Raw genomic sequence first — 27,967 nt, 5'->3', positions numbered from 1 at the left:
GTGTACACATATATATATATATATATTTTTTATTTGAATATGTATAGATGACGCTGCAAGAGAATAAATAGATGTGTATAGATTATTGCAGCCAATGTTTACGTAGTCCAAATGGAACTGCACAAGTTGATGTATGTTTACAGTGCATGTAGAGCATATCCTCATTAGTAACACATGAATAAGTGTCTGATTCTTAAACCTGCTTTATTTTAAAATGCAGTTGAAGCATTTTATTGTTTTACAGATAAGAAGGTTGTGTGCAATTCTTGTACTTAATTTTTTAAAAATAAATTGCCATTAAATGTAAAACACACAGATGGTTTTAATGAAATGTAGATGAGAGCTTCCACTTTTAAAGTCCTTTGTTTGTTTCTATGGTTAATGTTTATATAGGGTTAAAAGGTGAAAATTTAGATGTAAAGGTAAGCAAAGTAAATCTCAAACCCAGTGAAATAAGACAAAGCAGGAGTCATTTCATTTCTCACTTTTTTATATTTGTTTCAGTTTTTCTTCTTTTTAATGGAGTGATACATCTACCTAAATTCAGATTTATAGAGGCCTCCCATTACAAGTACTTTTTTTTTTTTCCACCTCTTAAGAAAATCTTAAACAATTCCTGTACATTCTGCAAGATATGTTTTAAACCGTAACACAGGTCAGAAATGAAGCCCTTCCCAGCAGTACTCACCCACAGGCTCTATATCATCCCACCCTTGCCCAACCCCACAGATCACCAATTCTGTATTTATGTTAAACTAATCAAAAGGAAAGAGAGAGAAAATAACAACTTTGGAGTATGCAGAGCCTCTTTAAAGCGTCTCAAGAGCCTCTTTACAGAGTATAGAGTAGACATAACCTGCGAAAAAATTCAGGCAGGGACGGAAAAAGAAGTCAGTCTGGATTGACTGCTTTTTCAAAAACAAGCCTCTAGATGGCGCCAAAAAGGGGGTACAGCATTGTTACAGCCGCAGCACTTCGGTCACGAGGACCCTCCAGGACCGATTAAGTGCTCTGGCTGATTGGGCAGAGAGCGACGTACCTTTTACATTATACAGCTCCTCCATGATTGGTACAGACACGTTATAGTACATATTAAACTGGAGATTCTTTGGACAAAAGGATTTCCATCAGCCCTGGATCTCATATACATTTATACCTCTTATTAGCCCAGTCCACCCCCCCTAACGGGTCCCATGTGCATCACAAAACAAATACAAAACATGTAAGGTTCATGAAGCACTAAGAAGCCCCACCAAGCTTGCAGCATTGAGGATATTGCAGTTGAATACTGCTTAAGTTAAACAAACACCGCTGTGATGAGTCTCACTGAGGTCACCTTGAGATTACACACTAGATTGTTGCTATAGTCATTGGCATGGCACATAACCCCAAATGTGAAGAGAGCTCTCAGGCAGAGGAATGGTCATATTTCATAGGGCTACCTCCAGCCGTGCATGAGGAGACCAATTCAAAAAGAACAATAATAACAAAGGAGTGTGGAGGAAAACAAAAAGAAAAGAACAATAATCTAAATAATATTGCAAATGGACAATGCAGGCAGGTTACAGATGGTGGGCTACACTAAAACATGGTTGTGGCCAAGGCATCAGTCTATTGGAGATGTAACACCAGCTGATCCAAAGAGACAAAACAGTATGAAAATAGTTAAATAAATAAAAAAAACAAAAAAAAAAAAAACACAGAAATGAAATGGTGTCTTACATGAAAAGGTTCAAATTAACAGCAGTCCCTGGAAACAGTTGAGCACATCTACAAGACTTCAGAGGAAATACATGGTATACAAGGAAAGAACCTTGGTACAAAGACAGCATTTACGAAGACATGAGAAAAAAAAAACTGAATGTGAGATTGTAGAGCTACACTGCTATTTTAGTGTGTTACAGAGACAGGTATAATGGGAGTAAATATAAGGCATGCATACTGTTTCCTCTCTGGCGTGCCCTCTTTCTGTCTTTTTCTCTCTCGCTGTTGATAAAGCACTCCCAAAGCTGCTCCCATGCTGCTGGGATGAGGTTTTTCCATATCTGATAACACAAACTCCTGCCTGGCTAACTGGCTTCTCAGGCAGCACATGGAATTAAGTGGCTTGGAAAATAAACATGCTTCCAGCAGGCTGGACAAGTACCTCACCTCAAGATCATAAGGATCTAAGGATCGACTTGTGGTGCAGAAGCCTGGCTGGATGTGGTGATAGACTGTGGCCACTGGACTAGCATCAAAGTATTTATTTCTAAAAGCTTACACTAAAAGCCGACTTCCATGGTAGCTAACCTGTTTAAATTTCTTACATCACTTCAAAAAAAAAATAAAAAGGGGGGAAAAAGTGGGGGGGAACCAAAAAAAAAAAAAAAAATTGGTGAGGGTACACTTAAAAATATACATGTAAAGGTGTCAACACTTGCTTTTACACCTCTTTTACCAAACATTGGCATTTTTTCCTTTTTAAATATGAAGGTTCTGTGCAAATGTATTTTCACTCAGGTTTCTTTTACTTTTGGGTAGTCACAAACACACATGTATTGTAAGTATTTTGCGCCAAATGTTCCCTGCCAAGCACACAGACAACTATATAGAAACTCTGCTGAACTAAACTCTTGGTTGACAAAAAGCAGTCAGAAATAAATCTCAGATATCAAAGGAAATTTACAAAATGATGTTAATAACTAAATGATCATTCAGGCCACGAGGACCCTGACTGAACCTAAAGTTTGTTTTTATATTTATATTATAATGCATATAATTTATATACACTTTCATAATGACAGATTTATTCATTAACTTTATTTTCATTTATATTTTAATCATTACATATAGGTAACTGGTTTATCATATATTAATAAATAAAAACATGTCTTTTTTTGTTTTGTCTGTTCTATTTTCTTCCCCAGCTGAACTATCACACCTTGCCTGTAGGAGGCACCATAATCCACCCATGTGAGGGGAAAGAAAGAAAAGGTTACACACAGCACGGGAAAAGGGAGTGGGGTGCGATGGGATATTATGGGGTGGGATATCACTTTATCACTATGCCTGTGTGTTGGTGCCATTTTTGTCTGGGGAGTTGGCAGAATTGATTGAGTTGGCAGTGCCATCTGGCTGCTTGCTGTCTTTGCGTGGCGGCATCCTCTCATTTATCCTGTCCAGGCCACGCGCCTCCTCAAAACTCTGGATCTTATGCTGAGGATTGAAGCCTTGAATGGCTGAGTTGAGAAAGCAGAAAAATGACCAGTCATTAACATCATAATGAAAGTCATGACAACATAAAAAACATTTATGTTATGAACATTTTTCATTCTTTCATTAGGCTCAAGTTCTACAACTTACTTTATAGTGGTGGTCATGACAGCATAATTAAAACAGAAAAGCACACAGATTGTAAGTTCTTTCTATTATACTTGTTTGCAATAAAGTAAATGATTGCCAAGAATTAGATGGTGATAATGGTGATAATGGTGATAAACAAAGAATAAAATTTCTAAAGGTAGATAGAAATCATGTGAAACAGAAACTCATGTGACCATGCAACTACTGCTTTTTTTTTATTATTAAAGTGTTGTGTGAAAATGGTTTACTCCAGCACAGCAAGCAGCTGAAAGACTGGTTCCATTTACAACCCAGAAGTTTGCACTAAGTTTGCAGGTTTTTGTAGTATTAAAGACATGTGCATTGTTATCAGATTGAATTACAGTTGCATATGAATTTATGCGCTGACCATATGTCCAGTAAAACTGAATGAATAATTTAACATACGCAGATTCTCCACTATGCTGTGAGTTTATTCATGTACAAACATTTAAAATAATTGGTGAAACTTCTGCCTTAAAGAGAACAAGTAACCGCATAGCAGGCAGCAGTAGATATTTTTAGCTAAATTAATTACTTGATTTAATGTTTTAAATCCTGGCTTTTGTTTCAACATTGAACTATTCTAAAAACCCCAATCTTCAGCCTCTGGCCCAGTAATAAGTGAGAAATTCAGTAATAACAATTTTCACACAACACTGGGGTAAAAAAAAATCCTTTGATGTTGTGATTAGCACATTAGTTATTAATTAAACATTTTGAGTTCTATGATGGGATAAACGCATCTGAAAAGACACACACACCCACACAGACACAATACACAGGGCAGTGATAGATCTCTGCATACCTCGTGCCTCCGCTGCTTCTATGGTGGCTGCATAAGCGTGAGTAGTAGTGCCATGCCCAAAACGAACGGGACGGAAACAGAGTGAGTCAAGTTATGAAATGAAATCACATTCCATTCAAAACAGCCCCCCATACCCCTCCCACAGCATTCACCTGAAACCCGGAGAATTAGTAGCGTAAGGAAAAGCTGTTCAGCATTCCCCCCACCCCCTGGTCCTCAAACACCACATCCATGTTAGCAGACGAGAGCCAAGCACTTAAGCAAATGTATCTTTTCACTAGCATTGGGGAAACAAGCATTGCTGCCATGAACAATATGAGGTGATTAGGTTTAAGCAAATGGAGAGACATGACTCACGTTTCATTTCACTCAGAAATGGACAGGCTGTTGTGTCCTTTATCATTTAAATCAAACCAAAATGTTGAAAAGGAACAAAATCTCGCCATTTATATGTGAGGCTGTGGACTAGGCAGATCAGATCTGAGAACTGCAGGAAACGAACGGGCTCAGGGTTAGTCCATACACCAGCATGCAGATATGAAAAGGTAAAACTGAAAATGTTGTATGAAATTTAATTTAGCGCTCATCCAGAGGATGGACCTGAGCGTGTTAGCAAGACAGTGCTGTTAGTGGGCAAGCAACAGGGTGCACCGAGCTGGCAAGCCTCTCATGGTGAAGGCCAAGGTGGAAGCATGGAAGGACTGACACATATTTTCTAAACTGGGTCACAGCCCTAAGTCCAAAAGTGTTGCCCCCACCACAACATCCTGCACCTCAATCACACACTGCCTGGGAAAAAATGCACTGGGGAGCAAAAATAAATTGTCACATTTGAATAAATTGTCACATTTGCAACACTGCATTTAAAAATGTCCTCCAGTAAATTTTTTTATTTAACATGTCAGCGAGCTACAAACTAGGCAATCTACCATTTCCGTTCCTGTGTCAAACAACATGCTACAGATCCTAATCGCGGCGCACATCATACCAAACAGTGCGAGGTAGCCTGCGTCCATCTGAAAATGGTAAAGGCGATAAATGAGATGTGATTCATGATGCATGACCCATATGGAATGGGTCAAATTGTTTGGCCAGTGTTTGCTCTTAGTTCTGGAAAAATGTTTGGTGATGCCAATAAGCATCTGAAAAACGGTTAAAAACTAGACTCCGGGAAAGGAAATGAGGCAATGCAATTATACTGCTCTATTTCAAGGTGTTTGGTTACGGGGAGCAGATGAGGAGGAGGAGGGGAATTGGGGTTAGAAAGTAGCTACAGAGTAGAGATGACAGCAGTGCAGGAGAGCTGAGGACAGTGCAGAGAAACTGAGGTTGGGAGAGGGACCACTTACCGCTTTGCAGTGTTTGCCGGCCTCCAGACAGAACGCCCAGGGGCAGTGTCCCAGTGGGGGTGAGTCCCTTCAGCTGCAACACACTCTCATTCTCCTCTCTGCATGAACACACACACATACAAATCAGTAATGCTGTGCCAAGTTAACATGTGGTTGAAATAATATGGCTTGCTCAGCCTCTCGCTGAACTCCTACTTCAAATATTTGAGTAGTAAATTCTCTGTGGTGAGGGGTCCCGAGAAGATATAGCAGAGCAGAGCTCACCTGAGGACAGAGAAGACACGTGCCATCTTGCCAATTGCACGGATTTTGTTTCGGATCACCTCCTTGCGGACGGCAGGGGCTCCACCTAATGCAGCATTTAAATAAATTAATTAATTAATAAAGCCATGCCAAAACTTATAAAATATGGTGATTTTATTCATTTTATCCCAGAAAAGCTAGGTTTCTCTCATGTCTCATGACTGAATCCAATGTGGACGGACTGAATCACAGACGGTATTAAATGTATCTGCTGTTAAATTTACTATTAGGCACTTAAAAAAAAAGTTTAAAACAAAGTAAAAAGCAGAAGGGCCTAGCTAAATGGGATTTCTCCCACAGCTTTATATTAATATATCAATTTTAAGCAAAGAAATATGACCTGGATGTGATCATGACTTAAAATGCACATTTATGCATCTACAAAAACAATTGTACAACACTCGAGTCACCACCTACTCAACAGTCATCGCATACAGAGACAGCTCTATTATAGAACTCAGCTGATTAATCATGATGCCAAATAATCACTGACTACAGTGGAGGGGAGATGGGTGAGCTTGAGTGCCCTACTTCAGATAACATCACAGAGGTTCCTCCATTTAAAAAAACATGACAAAGTGCCAATTAACACAAATGACAGGAGCATGCGGGTGGTGTATTAGTCACATCAGCCCTTCAGCATGGATACACCAAATAGTGCAAGTCTGGAAGATTTTAGCAAATGGTCCACAGTATCGTTTTCTCTAGGGGACTAATAAAAAAAAAAAAAAAAAATCCATTTGTGAATCTCAGGGACTGCGAGACACACTGAAGATCTGTGTCAGGCCAAGTTATAATTATTCACTGGTGGAGAAAGAGGGGCATATGAGCAATAGGAACTGTAAATGGGACACTCAAGTCCTATCTGACAGATTCTGGCACTTGGAGGCAATTGCAATGAGAGCCGCCTGCCGGACAGAGAAAGGGCCGACACAGGATCTTTCACAGAAGCGTGGCTGACTAAAGCGCATTTATGTTCTGAGCCATGAAAGAACTGAGAGGTTCTGTGTAAAAGATGAGCAGAAGCTCGATATGTACCTCTGATTAATTAAAGCTTCTTTCAAAATAAAAACCCATGCACAAGGATACACCAAGGTCACCCTTTCACACTTTGAGGACAAGCTCTACAAGGCATGAGGAAAATGAAGTCAACCTATTTCAATGTTGCCTTGGTAACAGTATGTGCACAAACTGCACACAGGAAAGGAGGAGGCAGAACTAGCCAGCTAAACTAAAAATTCTATCATCTGTTCTCTAATTCCTTCTCAAGAAGAGCCACTGCATGGCCTGATAAAAGACTTAGGGGAAAAACTTTGCTGGAAAAGTTGACCTTTGACAAAGATGACGCAATAAACTAATTTTATATTAGTCTATATCATAGTGTAATTTGTTTGATAGAGAATACGGTTTTGGAGATGCAGGAAAGTGTTTTATTCCTGGACACTGAATTCTCAAGCATTCTACCAATAGATGTGATTTGGGCTTCTCATTGCACTACGTCATCACCTGGGACGCCACGCTGAATTCTTACCTTCACAGGTGTCATCTCCCTCAGACATGAGCTCGTCGTCAGAGCAGATGTTCAGCACGTTCACCAGCATTTCAGTCACTGACAACACAACACAACACAACACGGGGGAGTCAGACACTGCAACGATGACCGAACACTATCAAACATAGCAGGCTAACCAGTGTTGCTTAAGAGAATAACCGCAGCTGTACAGATGTGACTGTACAGATCCCACTTGCTGGTCTCACACAGCTATTAGGTAAGGAGTGGATAAAGGGAATGCTGCTTCGCTCATTTGAAACTTATTGCTTCCACTATGACTCACTTATGCTACTGATGAGAGTCAATTTAGTGAATGGAGCATTTTCAGGAGCTGGTTGCCATGGCAAGCAGCCAGACTGTCTGTTTCAAATGCCATAACTCAACACCTCCCACAGAGAGGCTCTCACCTTTCTCTCCCACAAAGGGCAGTGACCATGTGAACACATCCATGAAATTGGGAAGCCAGTATGGGTGAGGGGAACAGTTGAACTGCCGGATGTTCATGACGTTATTCTCATATTTTAACACAGCAGCTGGGGAGATGGGGGAGAAATGCAAACAAGGTTGAGGAGTCAAGCATGAACCTTCCCGGTCAGAAGATGTTGGCGTGCTCAATGAATTCAGAATGCACAAGTTAACAAGATCTGCTGAGAAGGTGTCCAGTATATACAAAGCAGAGCATCATCACGACTTGACTGATCAACACTTTGATATGATTACCCTTGATGCGGAGCATCAAGCAGAGGCTATTTACTCAAGGGCACTGGGGAATTAGACCAAGAAAATTTTCTAAAACACCATCTGAGTGTCTTTGTTCTTGAAAATGAATACATTTCCAGCCTTACCTTTGTTGTTGTACACGTCTAAGTAGTTTGGTGCAGAGAAGATTGTGATTAACGAGGGGAAACCCGTTGTCTGACTTTTTCTGTACATTCGGTACCTAGGGATGGAGAGCAGAGCACAACCAATAAATCTATCATTACAGACAGAGACAACCACTGATCTTCAACACTAGTTAAAATCTGTACATGCCTAAGATATTCACAAATAATCAATGTACATTTAAAATGTGGCAAATATTGGACTCACCCCGCATCCTGTGCTTCATGTGCTCTAATTACCGACAACAAATTATTGTTCATCAGAAAGTCACATACTGCAGGGTAACTAAGGGGACAGAAGTAGTAGTAGTAAGATTTCAGACAGGGCAGAAAGTGATCAAACAAATTGGTTTTACAGCTTTGCATATTTCAGACAAGTCAAAAGACTCTTGTCTGAGCAATCCCACTCATTTACATTTTTGCCCACAGGCTTTAGGATGTGTAGCACAAAAGGATAGTGTTGGTCCAGACTACAAAGAAGGTTCCAGAGATTACAGATTTGTCTGCGTCTACAAGCAAATTATGGTGCTCAGAACAAAGTCAATAACCTTGTAACTTGAAGGCCCAAGCAACACACACAAAGAGGGTTTGAGTAGGTTTAAGTAAGCCAACTTTAAGGCCTTTTTTAAAGCCTTTCGTCAAATTAAAGACCCTGCATTGGGGTCGTCAACCATATTTGTCCAAAAGCCAGAGTTTATCTTGGCAGACAAATGTTATTGTCAGATGCTCTTCTAAAATACAATATTAATTGCATTTTATCTTAAATAATATATTATCATTTGATATATATAGGGGGTGTCTTGCACAGGGCACCAAACAGACAAGGACTGCCCCTGGTCAGACTGAAGGCTTGTACAATTTGATTTATTGGGACTGCAATATTTTTAACTCTAGATTTAAGGACTTCTAGTATGTTTTTATTATTTTTAAGCACTTCATTTAGGAATTTAAGACTTTTGATGCATCTGAGAATGTATAAAGTAGCATGTTTCTATTAAACTCATTATTCAAGAAGCAGTTTATCATGTGATGTGACCATAAAGAGTACAAGTTTTATAAAATCTTGTCAAATGGAATACGATTCTTATTTTCACAAATAAGCTAGTATCTGTAAATGCAAAATTAAAACAGTGAGAAAATTGCAGTGAAATATGCAATAGTGCAATAGGGTGGTAGTAGCCTAGTGGGTAACACACTCGCCTATGAACCAGAAGACCCGGGTTCGAATCCCACTTAGTACCATTGTGTCCCTGAGCAAGACACTTAACCCTAAATTGCTCCAGGGGGACTGTCCCTGTAACTACTGATTGTAAGTCGCTCTGTATAAGGGCGTCTGATAAATGCTGTAAATGTAAATGTAAAGAGGTCTGCCAAGAGATTCTCCACACCTGTAGAAGTAGGAGCAGCCACGAACGCTGTTATGACAGAAGTGCTCTGCAGTCTTCTCACTGCCATAATCCTCCCCTGGGTCTGACCAAAGCAAGTCACACATGGGTCCGAAAGCAGGTGGTTCTTTAAACCTGTCCAACTGCATGAAATGTATACAGTGAAGTCTCAGTGAAAAAATCTGACAGGTATCTACCAAATGCTGAACATAATAAACTCGAGTTAGTACTTGTTGCTTGACTATTCTAAAAACAGTGTGCTAGCATTTGATGTTTAACACATGAAAAACACACAAATCACATTGCTCTATTATAAATTGACATCAACCTATTTCACTCAACTCAACTTTTGACTGGATATCCAAAAATTTTAGACTAAGGAGCAGGTAGAATACAGACAGCCCTATCTGCATATTGAATATCACAGGATTTGAGCATCCAGTTAGTTGACTAACAGTCAGTCAGTACATTCAACTTCTATACCTTTCGGATGTCATCGAGGCAGCTGATTTCTGGGGAAAGACCTCCATGCACACACAGGAACTGCTGGTTGAGAAGGGCGGCCAGTGGCAGGCAGTCAAATGCGTCCATGCAGGCATCATACACACGTTCTGAGTACTTGATCTTGCCTATGAGCAGAAATGTGGACAACCTGTCAACCCTCGATAAAGCTGTAGGCCAAGGAAATGCTATGACACACTTGGTGAATCGCAAGATCAGAGGGATTCTCAGCCTGGCTTCTCAAGACCACAAGGAGATGCTTACCTTGCTAAATAAGCATGATCTAACTGGGAGGGGTAGGAGGACACCAGGAAGAGCGGTTTCTCTGGGTGTACTTGTTGAGGTCAGCTACAATATTCACATTCACAGCCACAAATAGATCTTCCTTTTCCTATATATTTATGTTTGAAAAGCTGCATACCAAAGTGCAATAGTTAATGCAGAGCTTGACTGATGTGGTGCAAATACATAGGCAAATTTCAACTTGTGAAATTGCAAATGCTTATTCAAATTCTGTAGAATATAAGGAAGCACCACCATATGGAGCTATGAAAATGCAAACAAGTTGTCAGGTGAACAAGCTATTAAATCCAGACTGCATTGAAGCCAAACAAATGAATTGGAAAATGCACCTAATTAAATCTATTCATTTTAACAGTGTTCCAAAAACTTTCTATATCAATATTTGTGAAATCTCCATATATATATTGCACCAAAGAACTGTATGAAAGTTCTGTATGACATTTTGTATAGAAAAACATTAACAAAGAGCATTCTGACAATATCTTGTCAATGTTTTGTCAAAATGTAATCTTGTCTTTGTGCTGTAGGTAGAAAGATGGCTTGTTCACAATGAAGATTAGTTTACAATGGTTCATATGGCAATTTTCCAATCCCGAAAGCCAAACTAGGCATGGGAAATTCCACGCCTAGCCAACTAGTCATTCCAACAGTGGGAACTCTCTCAATGACAGCCAATTGTGCTCTTTAATGTGTGCACATTCAGCACCTTACAAGAGAAGCAAGAGAAAATTCAAATATTACAGATATTTCATAAGGCACTCATGCATCTCCTTCTACAGACACATGTGCACACCTGTCAGCTACTGCAAAAGAAATCTAATTCTGTGGGAAACAGTGAAACCAGACTTGACTATGGCTAAAACATGTTTAAGACTATGAAACACACTGACAACCAACATGCCTCACAAGGTTTACCTTTACTTCACTTAAAGCCCTCAGACAAAAAAGTGCATTCCCTCACTAATATCACTTGATGTACTCAAGTGATTAAAAGGTGCTAAAGTGGTCACAGTATATCATTCTCAGACGATACAGAAGAGTGTACAGGGCCTGAAGTAAAGGTCTGCTCCTATGGTTTCTGGATCATTTTAACAATAAATAATTAAAGCTTGCAGAAGGAACGATAACAACTGTACTTGTCACCTCACTGAGATGAGACCCTCGATTAGCAGGAACAACAAGAGTTCTGGAGCTTTGCATAACAAACACAAAGGTTAAAGAAATAAATCAAGTAGTTAGAGTGCATTCTTTATAGTGTTTGAATCTTCAAAGTATTGCTTTTTATTATTGTAGCTTATGCAAATGTTTTTTTAAATAGAAATATATTTTATAAATACAATGTGAATTTCAGCCATTCTTGTACAACATAAGGTCTTGGTATTTTGTCCCACCCATTCCACAAAAAAAAAAAAAAAAAAAAACATTAGATGGCACCAAATGCAATATTTGGTAACCAGTGTGTTAAGTCTGAAAAGGAGGGTTTGGGCTTAATAAGGTAAGTCAGTTGTCTATTGTTGCACATTAATAAACTTGAAATCTATTTGATTTAGTGCACTTCCTGTTTTCAAGAAATCTACGTGTTGCTGCGTACTTACATTCTTGCTTGAAAGTGAAGTACTCTGTGAGATGCCGGCACTCATGATTGCCTCTGAGGAGAAAGAGGGTGTTGGGGTGGTTTATCTTCAAGGTCCAAAGAAACAGCACACACTGCAGACAGAGAGGAAAAGTGTCAAACCACCATGGCATCTGCACAGTCATATCTCAAGATGCATCAATCAATGAGTAACAGTGTAGGCTCGATCTTATTAAAGGGGAGGGTCTTCAACTCATTTAGGGATCTTAAACCCTGCTATGCACTGATCAAAATGTACATGTGTGCAAGTTTAAAATAAAAATGTCAGAAGCTGATAGAATAGCAATAGCTATATCTGCCAATCTGCTACAAACCATTTCCTTGCACTTCCACTTTAAAACCATGTTAGATCACACAAGACAGCATGCTGAGCCTTTCATATATAGGGTCAAATAACGCACTGACATTCTGTGGGTACCCTCTTCCCCTCATTTTGTAGTTGTTTGACTTTACCTCCCAATGTGTGCTGTGGCTTTGAAAGATGTTGTACAGCGCTGGTGAAAGAGGAGCAGCCTCCATCTCCTACTGCTTTCTATTTAAAGCGCCTAAGCATAAGAATCCGTAGACTGGGGAAGACTTTAAATGCCAGTTAACATACACTGCAAACGGAACATGTTTGCAATGTACGGAGAGTACTGCTTTGGCTGATTTTCAAGCAAATAAAAGTTATGGACTGAAATCATGAGTTATGAGACATTCAGATTGTGAAATGCCTTACTATATTAAAAAAATGTTTGTGTGTGTGTGTGTGTGTGTGTGTGTATATATATATATACACACACACACACACACACACACACACACACACACACACACACACACACACACCATTTATCAGACCTTACAGCCATTATCCAGAGTGACTTACAATTAGTAGTTACAGGGACAGTCCCCCTGGACACCCTCAGGGTTAAGTGTCTTGCTCTGGGATACAATGGTAGTAAGTGGGGTTTGAATCTGTGAATGTGCTCCTCTGGTTCATAGTGTGTTACTCACACCTAGTATGTTACCCACTAGAAGTTACTTCACTGAGTAGTGAAATGGATGAAAAATGGAGTTGAGAAGGCCAGAGAGTCATGTTTTTAAATTGAATTGTTCGATATGGGAAAGTATTTTGTGATTATTCCCCCCAGTCTTTGTATAGTTTTATACTTGAATATATATTTATTGTTTAAAGTAATTTCAGCTGAGCACCATTAGACTTCTTAGATGTCAGTTACCCTTTAGTCACACCATAAGGTTTTCAGTAATTCAATAGGCCTACTTGCCTAATGTTTCATATGTGTTTGGGCTGCTTTTTAGCAATGCTATATAGGACCACCACTATGTTGAGTGACCTCAACATCAAATAAATTCTGCAGACTGTTCATAATCTACAACAATATTCCTCTGAGTCTTCTGGGTGATGGAAATGAAGGCCAGAGGAGCTAGCATTCACATAAACTTACACTATGCAACCGTACAAGGGTGATAATCACAAGGATATTGCATCAGCTAGTAAATGTACCAAATAAGTTGTATTACACCCACTGTGCTTTCAGCAAACTTCATGTAGCATTTCATAAAGCAGCCACACCAGTCAAAGCCCGCTGCCATAACCTATTGAGCCCTTTGATGACTGTGGAGCCATAACCAGTGGGAACTGGCAGGTGGGCAGGCGTGGCTCATCTATGATGTGCGGGGAGGTCACCAGCATGTAGCGTGGCCTTTGTTCAGACGGACAACGTGCTTCAGTCTTCTTCGCCCTGCCCTGTGGGAAAGCCACATCCCACAGAGTGGCTGCAGGCAGCCTCCAACTCCCTCATCCCGACTCTTTCAACTGTGACATTTCAGCATGGGCCCTGAACTTTCTGTGCAAACGACAACCTACACACTGGATCTTTCTTATAGTTCCATGCTGCTGTAATCCAATAATGCCAGGCATTAACATTATTTCTCTTCTCACTAAGTACTTGGCTTGGTTTGTTATGACTAATTGAATTGTAGCCTACACACATACTACAGTAGCAGCTTCCAAGCAATTTCTCACCAGCTTCAATAGCACCAGGACAATTCTACATAAACTGGCATGTATCTATATCTCAAAAGATCTTATGTATTCTCTTATGGTATATGCTGAAGCCTGAATTGGGTTACAAATCTAATCATAAAGCATATTTTCTCTTGCCTGACGCTGACTCAAAGGAGTAGAGTGGATGGCTGCAACATTCTATAAATGACAAACACCGAGTGGCTTTCATGAAAAGCAGTATGTACATACTTTGCTTAAATATAAGAATAAGCAAAGGAACAAATGTGAACACAGCATAAAGCAGTCTATAAGTTCAAAGTGCAGGTCCACAAAGGGTCAAATAAGGTAAGGAATGCTGAACATCTAGGGATGCCTATATTAAACTGCACACCGCTAAAATAATATTTAGAGTCAGACGCAAGGACACTGCACTTTCAACGCCTCCTTGGTGCGATTATCATGATACTTCAGACATTGCCTAAAGGTGCCTATGGACTATGCTTAACTTTAAAGATAACGTTTTTAATGCACATTGTTTACAGGGGTAAGATGGTGCGCGTTGGTCTAGAAAAAATATAAATGAAAGCAAAAGCTCAATGAGTGGTTCTAAACAAGATCTGACAGATCTGTGTTGGACAGTCATCGCTCCATCCTGCTCAAAAACAGAGCAAAACTGCAGTGGTTTCCTGGGCCTCCCTGGTGTGTGTAGTGTGTTTTTAAAAAAAAAAAAAAAAATTTTTATATGTGTGTGTGTGTGTGTGTGTGTGTGTGTGTGTGTGTGTAATAACTATTATAATAAATAAAATTACACACACACACACACACACACACACACACACACACACATAACTATTATAATAGATAACAATAAACTTCAGCCATTCTGATGTGTATCCCTTTTACCTTTTTCTTCCTTAACTTCCCTAACACACACACAAACATATATATACATACAAAATAAAGGGAACACTTAAACACAATGTAACTCCAAGTCAATGTAACTTCTGTCAATCAATTTCACATGCTTTTTTACAAATGGAATAAACAGGTAGAAATGATAAATGAAATCCCCAATAAAGGTTCTGAAGGTGGAGACCACAGACTACTACTCAGTTCCTTTGCTTTCTGGCTGATGGTGCTTTCACTCAAGTGGTAGCATGAGATGGAGTCTGCAATCTACCGAAGTGGCTCAGGTAGTGCAGCTCATCCAGGATGGAACATCAATGAGAGCTGTGGCAAGAAGGTTTGCTGTGTCTCAGTGCATGGAGGCGCTACCAGGAGACTGGCCAGTACATCAGGAGACATGCAGGAGGCCAAAGGAGGGCAACAATCCAGCAGCAGGACCGCTACCTCTGTCTTTGCACAAGGAGGGACAGGAGAAGCACTGCCAGAGCCCTGCAACAAGACCTCCAGCAGGCCACAAATGTGCATGTGTCTGCTCTAATGATCAGAAACAAACTATGTGGTATGAGGGCCCAACAGCATGACCAGTTTGGAAGTGGGTCAGTAATGGTGTGGGGTGGCATTTCTTTCGGAGTCCGCACAGCCCTCCATGTGCTCGCCAGAAGTAGCTTGACTGCCATTAGTTACCGTAGTGATATCCTTGTGAGACCATATGCTGGTGCGGTTGCCCCTGGGTACCCCCTAATGCAAGACAATGCTAGACCTCATGTAGTTGGGAGTGTGTCAGCAGTTCCTGCTGGGTGGTAGTAGCCTAGTGGGTAACACACTCGCCTATGAACCAGAATCCCACTTACTACCATTGTGTCCCTGAGCAAGACACCTAACCCTGAGTTGCTCCAGAGAGACTGTCCCTGCAAATACTGATTGTAAGTCGCTCTGGATAAGGGTAAATGTAAATGAAGGCATTGATGCTATGGACTGGCCCGCCCGTTCCCCAGACCTGAAACCAAATGAGCACATCTGGGACATCATGTCTCGCTCAACCACCAATGTCACGTTGCATCACAGACTGTCCAGGAGCTTTAGCTTTAGTCCAGGTCTGGGAGGAGATCTCTCAGAAGACCATCCACCACCTCATCAGGAGCATGCCCAGGTGTTGTAGGGAGGTCATACAGGGATGTGGAAGCCACACACTCTACTGAGGCTCTTTTTGACTTGTTTTAAGCACATTACATCAAAGTTGGATCCGCCTGTAGTGTATTTCCACTTTAATTTTGAGTATGACTCCAAGTCCAGACCTCCATGGATTGATACATTTAAATTCTATCAATAATTTTCATGTGAATTTGTCGTCAGCACATTCAACTATGTAAAGAACAAAGTATTTAATATCAATATTTCATTAATTCAGATCTAGGATGTCTTTTTTCCCAGTTCAGTTTGTTTTTTTGAGCAGTGTATATACATACACACACACAAACATTTATATCAAAGACTAATAACAGGAAACCGCCTGCAGATACAAAGAGGAAATAGCTTAGAGTTGTCTTTGTAGGCTTGCATAATAAAATTATCTTCAAGCTTTGAGCTGTGTATGAGTGGTTCTTACCTCAATGCTGAAGTAGCCTCGATCCACATAGTCTCCTAGGAAGAGGTAACGTGTGTTGTTGGGAGAGCCCCCGACCTCAAACAGCTTCATCAAATCAAAGAACTGGCCGTGCACATCGCCACACACTGAACAAAAGGAAACAAACTAAAATGTTACAGAGCACAGATGCTTTTGTCAGGTTTGGCAATGTGAGAATTTTTCAACGTTACAATAGTGAGTGCGGGTCAAACCGGTCCACTTTTAAGAAACACGGTTCAAGGCAGTGCATTTCAGTCAGATCCGTTCATATGTTTTAAAACACATACATAAATTTTTTATAATGGGAATGTATGGAGGACAGCATGAGATCGCGATCGGGATGTAAAATGCTAAAATTGATGGCTGGGATTGTGCATGTAAAGATGAGGTCATGTCAATCAAAAAATTGTTAATACCCTACTATACAGTTATCATTATGATTAAAACACTTAAAAATAAAAAAAGGCAACAAAATGCATATATGATGCTGTAACTAATTGTGCTTCCACAATTTCAGACTGTTTTACTAATAACAACCTATATTATAATTTTTTTTTTACATGTTTTATCCTAAATAAGATTTAAATGCAAATAAATGTTTTGTATCACAATTAAATGATTACTCCTTTATCCCTGGCTGCTTGACCAATCAGGGGAGGGTAGAGTCCCCTGTTTTCACCATTAATAAAGAAGTGTGTCCTAAACATGGTGTTGCACCACCACCAGTTCAGGTAACAGCATTAACAGGGTCTAACTTCAGTTCGCAGTACAAGCATTTTCATCAGTATGTCTTCAGCAATGGCAATAAATTACATTCAGTCAATCAAGAAATGTGGAGGGGAGTGGGCGAGAGAACACTGAGTCACTGCTGGTACTCAAACAGGATGCAGACGCAGTCGTTCGAGTTCAAAAAGACACATCTGGGTACACCTTGTTGATGACAGTGAAATTTCACATGGGATTGAGAATTTGACTATGCTCCTGACTTCACGTGACCCCCACCCCCTGCCCAGGCCACAGTTCTACACAATTCAAGAGCCAGAAATTAATAGTGAACTAATAGTGAATATAGTGCCGAGGAAAGATTTATGAACAGTTAAGAAAAAGAGAGAAGAAAACAAAAAAAAAAAAAAAAAAAAAAAAAAGAGACGTCTATAAAGTCAAAATGAAATATTGGGCATTCTCCCTCTTGGACCCACGGACCCACCCGATAGAGGGCACCAACACCCACAAATGGGAATATGGTGGACAGCGCCATTTTTACCCATGCACCTGTTAAAGTGTGCCTGGGTTTAAGCTGAGAGCAGGGGGTTTCCTGTGGACTTCACAGGGGAATTAAATCCTGTCCAGTATGCGGGACTAAGCCAAGGACGAAGCACCATGCAGGGGCTAACTCTCTGACCTTTGCAGACCAGCCAATCACACTGTGCTTGGGTCAGCTGCTAAGGACCCCTGTGCTATTGAATGACCAGGCTTTCTCTGCTTGGAGACTGGGTTGCTCTGCCTGTAATATTATTGGGAGCAATTAAGAGTGACCACTAAATAATCCAAAAAATGATTACAGGCCTCATCCTTATTTTTTACAATTTACAGTCTGTAGTAACATATTATTCAGTCACAAAGGCTCAGACTACTGAACCTGCATTAACTCAGCAATAAAGATGGATCAATGCCAGGTTGTTTGAGACACAGAAAATTTAATAGTCATGATGAAAGAAAGTGAAGTGGTGCGGTGGCTGCATCACAGTCGTGCACACACCAACATTTGTCCTGGTATTGGTTTTCGGTTTTAAGGAATTTGTTCATGTACAAGGACCAGCCTGAATAGGTGCTGGAAGGGTTTGAACAACTAAATTTCCAAAAACCATGCTCATTTTAAATCTCATGACGATAAAAAGAGTGGTTCATACATTACTGGTCTGCATTCTTTTTGAATACATGGATGAATCAGGATGTCACTGAGACTGAGATTCCTACCACACCATCCCCACCTCCTGGGTGACTTTTCAGCATTGTGAGGTGGGTGGAATAAGACTCAAATCTAGGGGGTAATTTACATAGCAAATTCACTTGTAAGTGCATACCGGTTATGGGTGCCTCCACCTCAAGCATGCACTTCTCCTGCCGGAGGATGTTTGCCCCGTCGTTGATTATGCGTAGTGCAACATCCTCCTCCAGACGTCCCTCTTTCACCAGGTGGCTTTTAAGCAGCTCCACTTTGGGCTTGCCGTCCTCGTACAGCTCCTTCATGGTGAGCCGTGTCGTGGGTGGGTACGGCACCGCTGCAGAAACAAGACAGAGAGTGATGACACAATGACAGAACAGGGTTCCCAATGAGAATGCTATCAGCAAGACAACACTACGTTTCATAGTTCAGTTTCCTCTTCAATTATCGAAATAGAAAAATGAGAAGTAACAAAACAAGTGACAGCAATAGAAAGTGCTGCAAGACAAGATTGAGGCAGTTTACTAAATGTAAACAGATGTCTGGCCTGTGGTTTCTGAACTGTACATACAGAAACATTAATATCTTCTCAAATTGTCAGACGTTTAGAAGTTTCTAGTAATGCTACTAGATGCACAAAATAGCTACCATGCAGGTTAGACATAATGTCATCTTTGAAAAATTTGGGAGAAAAAAAAAAGCACTGTGATGTTTTTAGTCTTATTTAAAGTATATATTTTACTCCTAAAACTCCTGGAACACAGTTTTAGTAAAAACAGTGACCTGAATTCGTATGTGACTCATTTATATTTCTGGTTCCTCTAACACAGACCAAATCAACTCCACCCTGATCTTGTTAGATCTGTAAAATGTCACACAAAGATGTACCATTTCACACATCAGGCTACACCAGCAGGCCACCATGATAGAAAAATGTTTGGGGCATGCTGGGTGTGTACTACTATGTGAGAAACAGGGACATGTGTAATAACACAAAAAACAGGACTAAAGTGAAGTGATTGTCTTTGGCTTTCAACCTTTTGCAACCGGCAGCCTTCTGATTACGGGGCCGCTTCCTTAACCGCTACGCCGCCACTGCCCCGCCATTAAGGATCACAAAAAACATTGTTGTAGAAGACAATATATATATGTAAATCACTTAAAGGCTTATAAATATGTATTTGTATATATTATATTAACAAAAGTATCTTTGCTATCTATCTATCGCTCTATGCAACTGTATTAAAGATCAACAGAATTGGACAAACATAATAATGTTTTCCAGAACACAGTAACTATTCAGCAACTTTAAATGATTGTCAGCTAATATGGCTGCACGATCCTGGAATCCTGCTGTAGCAGACATTTATAAATCATAGTAATTTACTGATGTTGGGATTGCTGGATTATGCAGACGAGATGGATTTGTGGGATTGTCTGAAATAAAACAATAGCTTAGAACAGCTATTGCAATCAGTAAAATGAACATACATATGTCTTCAATCCATTCATACCATAATATGCTAAAGACTGCATGCTCCTGATATTAGGGTTGGAGGGATTACCCGGTTTTGACAATTAACCACGGTGTGAAAAATTGCAGTTAATCCACGTTCAAGAAAAAAAAAAAAGACAAAGACAAAATAGCACGACCTGCATGGACAAAACACAGAGAGGGGGTGCTAAAGCTGCCACAATACACCACTTAAGAGGTGCGTATGTATTTAGAAAGTCATAAAACGTCAAAATGCGGTGTTCAAGTTGAAAGAAAAAGGACGAAATATAGCATCTCATTTTATTAAGTGGGGTGACCAAGGCATGCATATGAGTGGAATTTTGGTAGCCTCTGTAGATTGTTAAAATTTGAACTGATTTATGAATTGTTAAAGCTAACATTTTTTTTGTCGTCACTGCATTTAAGTTAAGGACTTTGGCAAGAAATGGATGTGGACAACAATTACTTTTATTTTAATTTCCTAACTGTCTTTATATAATGTGTTGTGTGATTTACATATGCTAATACAGTTGTGAAATCAATTCACGTAAATGTAATAACACCATAATTGATCCACCAAAATTTCAAACTGTGGCAACCCTACTTGACAAACAGAATGTAAAGAAGTTCAACAGCAGCTAATTAACAGTACAAATTGAAATATAGAATACAATAAGGTACTATATATTGATAGCAGTAAAACTAGGAAAACAATTACATGCTGTAACCATTACAGGGGAGATCTCTTCATTATCAAATATGCATTAGGTCGGGATGTTTGGAAATTGGTGAAGCTGTAGTGATTTAAGTACAAAGAGAGATATGGTACTTTGTACTTAAATGAGTTCAAACATATGACGACCAGAATTAATGAGCATATGCTTTTTCACATTAATACGTCCTTCACCAAACCATTACTTCATGTGTGGAGTGCGCTGACCTTGTTTGGTGAACTCGCTGGTTGGTTTGAAGTGAAATTGCAATAAGAAGCATTTATATTTCATACAGCAGCAGGAGTGGGGGTACGCAAGGTTGGGTATCTGATTATCAACGGTTTTGCAGAGGATGGTTCAAATACCATGACATGGTTTTAAGAATTCACAATAGACACCATACCCGCAAAAGAGTGAATCAGGGAACCTGGCAGCGTGAGGGGTTTCAAGCGGCCTCAATCCAAACTGAAAGGATCAGACTCAGCACAGTCAACTTTTTCACACTGGGTTTGTGGTCTCTGAGGCAGTTTCATTTTGACAGACTTTTCAGAAGAAAAAGAAAAAAAAAACGGCTGAAGGTGAGAAGACAAAGCCAATGTCAAACAGAAACGTTTAAGCTAAATACAGTCATTCAATAATTACCCAGTCACAGAGGGACCAGTCATATGTGGTCTGGGGGCTAAAAATCACAGCTCCATGCTAGGTGAGTGTCCAAAGGCGTATCAGAATGCCATATCAGAAAGCTTCAGATTTTCATGGGCCTTCAGGAAGTACTGCAGGTTACTGGGCTCAACAGACTCCCCTTGTGCCTGGCCAGGACTCCGCATGCGAGCACGAATCGACGGCTTACCGCAAGCCCTGGCGTATAAATACACCACGGTATCCTGGGGGCCTTTGAGGTAGACAGGGGAAGAGGCTGTATGTTGCGTACATGTGCTAACAACAAGGGGATTATGCAAAGCCTCTATTAGCATGGGATACCAGCTACAGACATTGCTGGTTTAAAAGCTGTGCACCAGCACAAACAAAAAAATCCCAGTGACACATGGCAAAGATGCAAACAGGTGACACAAGGAAGCCTCACGCCCATCAAAATACATTCATGCAACACACACAAAACAAATGCCTGTACCTAAGGCTGGGCGATTATACGACCTTGATCAATGATCGAATCCCGTTCCGCCAAAGGTGCCACTGAGCAAAGCACCGTCCCCACACACTGCTCCCCCGGCACCTGTCATGGCTGCACACTGCTCACCAAAGGTGATGGTTTAATGCAGAGAAGCAATTTCCTTTGGGATTAATAAAGCATAACAAAACAAAACAAAAAAAAAAAATCGCCCACATATTGATGGAGGCTCCCTGATGCCGCAATCACACAACAGAATGAGAGAGAACATGTACAGACAGAGACGCATCCTGATTGGCTTACTTTGCAAAATAAGCCAATCAAATTTCCATGTGGGCGTGCTTTTGGATAGGCCTCCTCCTCAAAAACGTATAATTGTTATCGATACAGTGGAGCATCATGGGCCTGGGCCTGAATTTAAGCAAACTGAACAACATTATTTAAAATGTTGGTGCTTCGATTTTTTTACCGTGAATTTATTGCCATTGGAAATTATTCACTAAAATTACTCAGAGCAAAATTGTAGAGGCAAAATACAATCAAAATCTGAATACAAAAAAAATCTGATGGAATTGGGGGTTGGGACAGCGTGATAATGTTCCAATCTCGAAAAGGGGGGCAGTGCAGAAAAACCTTGGGAACCAAAGCTAGCAAATAGCCAAATGGCTGAAAATGGAGCCAAGGAGGGCAGCAAACGTCATGGTTTCATATGTTAATAAACTGCTCATTAGCGCTAGTGTCTTGACTTTCAGTCTAGCGATATCAGGAAAAAAATTTGATAAAAAAACAGTTCAATAGAGGAAAGTATACTTTTTTTGCCATATCGTCCAGCCCTGCCTGTACCCAATCCAGTGAAAAAGCAGTTCTTTTGAGCATTAGGAATCCCAAAAGTGGCTACTGTGGCACAAGTGGCATTATTTTTGCCAGAGATAGACTTGATTGACGGCGAGAGTCGCGATCCAAGGTGCCCGTGCTTGGTCTGGGTAGGAACGTAAGCCTGGTTCATGGCTACAGCTTTTAGCACCATAATCACAGATGTACTGCTGAGCCATGGAATCACAGACAACTCCACCTGGATCAAGAAAGAAAAATGTGAATATGCCAAATTTTCTACCACTGGTGTCTTCTGCATTCTTCAAAAGGAAGTGAAAGGAAACCTTTGGGGTTTTTTTTTTTTCTTTTCTTTTAAACGCTTCAGAGAATCTGTGCAGGACACCTGCTCATGTGCATTCACTGAAGCAAGAAACAGGATAATGAGCAGGACCTTTTAATAGCGAATATTTGCATTATTACAAGAGCGCCCTTACTAAAGAATTGATTAACAAATGGCTAATCACCAAGTTTCACACTGGCTTTTTTCGGCTTAACTGGGCCGTCTCCAAAGGCTTCTGACAGCAGATATAAAGAATTTCATCTCCACCCAAAACTGCATGATCGAGCCCTGAAACATACCACCGCAGTGCCTTTACAGTTCTGTTGTATGCAGAACTGCCCTGTAGTCTCTTCACATACAAATGATAAAAGAAATGACTTTAGCCCTGATGTATTCTGCATAAATTCATCAGCCTATACAGTGGTGTGGGTTCAGCAAATTATGCTCGAATAACAATGTTCAGTTGTACAAATGAGACCTAGATTCATGACATGTCACACTTTTCATATGTAGGATGAAATAGCATTGAACTTCAGCTGCTTCCTTTGATACTAGTGGAGGTCTCTTTTACATACCTCAAACAAAAGCAGGTCGCTCAGATTCAGGGGATCTCACAAGCCTCAAGAGAAATTCAGAACTGGTTAAAATTGGCTTACCTAGTACAGAACAATTGCGTACATTTCGGCAAAACCCCCCAAAAATTCACATACATCACAGTTTTCATACATCAAAAAATGAAATTCTTGCACCCTAACTATGGAATGACACACACACACACACACACACACACACAATAGCAAAACGTAGAGAAACTGGACTGGTGCATTCTTGGAAGAATGGCTGTTGGACGAGGAATTCAGACAATCTTCAGCCTCGGTCTCTGAACACACAGCAGCATGTTGAAACAAGTATTTCACAAGAACACCTCACACAGCACAAGACAGACATTTTACAGTCCCCGTGCATCAAGCTAGCATTACGGAGGTGCCACTGAGCAAGGTACACATCCCGGCACACTGCTCCCCGGGCACATCTCACTGTATGCACTGGGTGCTGTGCTGTGACACATGTTACAATTAATCACGTTCACTTCACTACTTTTACTGAGGTCCCCCCATAAAGTGGAAACACACAGGCCCCCATAACTTTGGAGGTCACTACACCCCCCCATCATCACTGTCAAAGTTGATCAGGTCAGAGGTGAGCCTTTGGGAGAGAGGAGAACCCGTCTCCCTAACAGGTCTGCCCACTGTGAATCATGCATGAGGACAGAATAATTACACAGGCAGGGTGGTGCCGGCCTGAAAGATCCAGTTACCATCTGTAAATAAGCCAAAAGGTCACAGACGTGGAATTCACCAGTGGGAACCCCAGACTTCACTGGACTCTGAACATGACGGATTGGTGACGCCTGTCGAAAGAGCACACGGCATGTCGGAATAAAGCGTGTGCATTAAAAAATTACAGCGGTCAGCATGCCAAACCCCAGTGGAAACTGAGTCTGTGTGGTCTGAAAGTCACTAAAAAGGGAGTCTTTGCAGTAAGAGTGGCATCTGGGAAAAATGTGCTACTGCTTAAAACAATGGTATTCCAATCTACGCCTATAGTAATTTTGATGAGAGAAAGTTAAATTATTACTGCAGAACATGCTTTGAATGCTCAGTCTGTCCGAATTGTTTCATTAATATGTGCGCTTGAACAATTCCAGAATTGCACGTTCCAGAATGTGATTACTTATTTAAGCAACTGAGCTGGTGCGTCTATCTGTAAGGTTAGTGCAATTTTAACTATTGCTATCGTCACATTGGACAAAAAGGGCTACTTTGTCCAAGGGGAGACGAACCTATTGATTAATAATCCTAGAGCCTGGCTATAATATCCTAACCAAAACACTGCCATCTATTTTCAGTACTGTAGAAGAAGCACTGTGAATTGGTGCGGGTCAATCTTTTTAAAAACAGCAAATTCACCTTATCGGGGACAGCGTTTAGTTCCCTATCAAAACTCAGGGTCTAACTAAAGGGTAGGCTGTTCAGAGCATTTTGGGGCTTTTTTCTTAGGGGACAATAAAGTAGTCTACCTGCCAGAATTTGAATCCTCCAGTGTGTGCTTGTTTCCATCTAGAAATTTGAAAAGATGCTATGCCACACAGCTGTAAATAGAGTTTAAATCAGTCCAAAAACAAAAGAGGACAAGAAAAATACATTTTAAAAGATTCACTACTGCTTACCACAAACACATTAGCTGATATTAGATGATTGCTCTTATAAGGCACTTCCTTGCTGCACCGAAATCTTACATAATACCAGCAGCAGGCCAAGTAAGCCACCTCTAATGGCCCCGGTCACCACCATCAGGGTAGCGGCTAGATCTTTTTCAAAAATTGGCACGCTGTTTACATTGCCGATGTGTGCGGCACACACTGTGACCCTTCAGCCTCAAACAACTTCATGGCACTGAATCGAACAAATAAATCCCTTTGCTGACGCCACAGTCGGCTGGAAGAGGCCAGTGCGGCACTCGGGGATCCTGGCTGGCTCCGAGCCACAGGATCGGGCAGCCTTAATCAAAAGGACTGATGCTCCCCTGTTACGCTTTCACCTGGGCCATCTCAGACCTAATGAATTAGTGAGCTGCTTGCTCGAGCCCGTCCCGCTGGCACACAAAGTTTCATACGGTCCTGATTAAAGGCGCTGCACTCATTTGTTGCGGCACCGTGTCAGGAATGTCTAAGTGTGGCCAGGACACATAAGAAAATGACAGATGTGTCAAATTTAATGAAGGCTAAGAAAAAAAAAAAAAAAAAAAAAAAAAAAAAAAACACAACATCCATTGCAAAGCGAGACGGATGAAGCTGCCACAGCTATTCATTGCAAAAGAGTAAAGTTAGCGCCACTGTGCAAGTCAGGTAAATGTTTAGGATATTTAAAATCCTCTCAAAACAGCAAACCTCTACAGTGTAATGAAAGAGCATTTTCAGCATTCCAGGTTCTCCTAATCCCACCACAAACCTCCAAAACTGAGATACAGCATCAAATGGCATTTCAACCTTCACTGTGTACTATGACTGTACAGTCCAAAAGGCTTCTCACTTTAAATTATGACTAAGTACTTGTTCACAATGCAAACATTAAAGCACACCCAAGTCAAAGAATTACAGGGTTATAGAAAATCAAGTTAAAACAAAGTAAGTGTCAGGACACTTGACCTTCAAAACCAAAAAGCAGACACCTCAAAATGTGACCCATCGTAAACCCAAAACCCCGGCCAAAAACTGCTGCATTTACATGCAACTAGTCACACATATTTAATATAAGAATACAAATATACAGAAGACAGGGAACACAAGAAAATCAGCCAAGAATGGCTCCACCACCAGCAGTAACATGTAACATTTGGGGACAAACCCCTTCAAAATGTAGAATATCCCCCCACTGCATATCAAAAAAATAATAATAATAAAAGAGTAAATAAGGCGCGCATTAGAATGTAAAAAGAAACTGCATTTAGACTGTCAGGCTATTAGAATATGCATCGTGCACACGCAAACGGATAGAAACGACTATGGCAGCGCGTCGTTGTCGGACGGGCGCGGAACAAGTGATGCCCAAAGAGAAGCCAGATGTCGAGTGTGCCACGCCGGTCGCGGCCGATTCCGCCGCATAGTCGCGGAAGGGAACCAGGCGTTGGCGTGGGCCACGCTCGCCGCTCCCAGCTGCGAACGCGGGTTACCGGGGGAAGGGGCCGAGAGATGCAGAGCACGACACGAGCCAGAGCCAGTGCGAGTGGCGAGGGACGGAGAGAGACGGAGGGCGCTCGAAAAGCACGGACCTGAAGCGGGCGCCTAATTACAGATGCAGACAGATGGCTGCCCTGTAGCACCTCTCCGCCGAGACGCCCGAAAGCACGGGGGATGAGTTTCACCCCGAAAAGAGGGGAGTAAACACCCAACGAGACGCGCACAAGTCACGAATTGTCCACTTCACAAAATATTATCATAGAGTAAATAGAAATAAAAAAAAATAAAAAAACAAGCAAGTGACGGACACGTTAGCCAACCTACAGCTAGCAAATCGGTATCCCCAAGGCTAGCTGTTAGCAAGGCAGCCAAAAAAAGGTTTTATGAAACATTTTCTTATTTCACTCTTACCTTTGACAAGCCGGTCGGTGGTGGACTGTTTATTCTGCTCTTTTCCAGACATCCTTCGGCTAATGCCCTTTGGTGGGGAAAACTAAATACTATTCCTTCGGTTTAGCCAGCTAGCTCTGCTAGCTAGGGTTTTCGCGACCACACGCGTCAGTATTGGTTTGCAACGAGTCGACAGACCGAAATGGGGTGTTAGGGCTAAACTGCATTTAATAACTAAACTCTAAAAAAGGGGAGAGGGGAGGGGGAGGGGCGCGTTAACACAAAAAAAAATATATAGAATTATTCCCCCCTTTTTTCCGTAGCGGTCCTCCTTTCGCTAGCTTGCCCGTTACTGTCACCAGTTACTGTCAGAGATGAATCAACGAAGCAAAGAAACACGAGAAGCGTATCCTTGAAAGGTGCTCATCAGATTTTTGCAAATTTCCTAAAGGCCGACTGATATTAACGCAGCGGCAAGCCGTCATCTGTGGTTCCAATCTATCTGTTTTGTGCTCCAGTTAAGGGCCTCTTTGCGCTGGGTGATTCTTTTTCGTTCCTCCCTCTCTCTCGCTCTTCTTTTCTTCCCCTTCCTTTGATCACGGTCCGTAGAGACTCTCGCTCTCTTCTGTCGGATTAAAATTCTAATCCACCAGAAGCGGATTTCCTACAATATGGCGGCGCCTTTCCGCGAACCGCACCACGGGTAATGTAGTTCTTAACTGAATGGCGCGTCCCAGCACAACGTGGTTTAGACGATGTTTCCAAATGTTCTATTGTTATTACA

General features: G+C 41.0%; 1 protein-coding gene across 5 annotated transcripts; it reads right to left on the bottom strand.

The window, feature by feature from the left end:
- Positions 1-468: 468 nt before the first annotated feature.
- Positions 469-27,838, bottom strand: ppp3ccb (protein phosphatase 3, catalytic subunit, gamma isozyme, b). Of its 5 annotated transcripts, none has more exons than XM_028972935.1 (14): positions 27,205-27,838; positions 18,704-18,901; positions 16,602-16,726; positions 12,041-12,152; positions 10,125-10,270; positions 9,645-9,784; positions 8,465-8,542; positions 8,221-8,315; positions 7,783-7,908; positions 7,355-7,432; positions 5,785-5,869; positions 5,521-5,618; positions 4,172-4,198; positions 469-3,221 (listed from the first exon to the last, which is right to left on the bottom strand). In XM_028972935.1, exons 1-14 carry the CDS (start codon positions 27,254-27,256, stop codon positions 3,046-3,048), a joined length of 1,536 nt encoding a protein of 511 aa, XP_028828768.1. In that variant the 5' UTR covers positions 27,257-27,838; the 3' UTR covers positions 469-3,045. The 5 variants fall into 5 exon arrangements, 3 of the variants coding, with proteins under 3 accessions (XP_028828768.1, XP_028828769.1, XP_028828770.1); XM_028972936.1 differs by having other exon boundaries at positions 469-3,212; XR_003749165.1 differs by having other exon boundaries at positions 3,100-3,221; positions 4,172-5,187.
- Between the last annotated feature and the right edge of the window lie 129 nt (positions 27,839-27,967).

The sequence above is a fragment of the Denticeps clupeoides genome, chromosome 3 (genome assembly GCF_900700375.1).
Source record: "Denticeps clupeoides chromosome 3, fDenClu1.1, whole genome shotgun sequence".
Classification (NCBI taxonomy): domain Eukaryota; kingdom Metazoa; phylum Chordata; class Actinopteri; order Clupeiformes; family Denticipitidae; genus Denticeps; species Denticeps clupeoides.
Note: the sequence above shows the minus strand (reverse complement) of the source record. Positions and strands in the feature narration are given on the sequence as shown.

Coding starts and splice junctions, on each gene's coding strand:
- ppp3ccb (XM_028972935.1), bottom strand. CDS start 27,256: ATGTCTGGAAAAGAGCAGAATAAACAGTCCACCACCGACCGGCTTGTC. Junction 18,902..27,204: donor CACCGACCGGCTTGTCAAAG/GTAAGAGTGAAA, acceptor TTGTTTCTGCAG/CGGTGCCGTACCCACCCACG. Junction 8,543..9,644: donor GGCTGCTCCTACTTCTACAG/GTGTGGAGAATC, acceptor CTGTCCCCTTAG/TTACCCTGCAGTATGTGACT.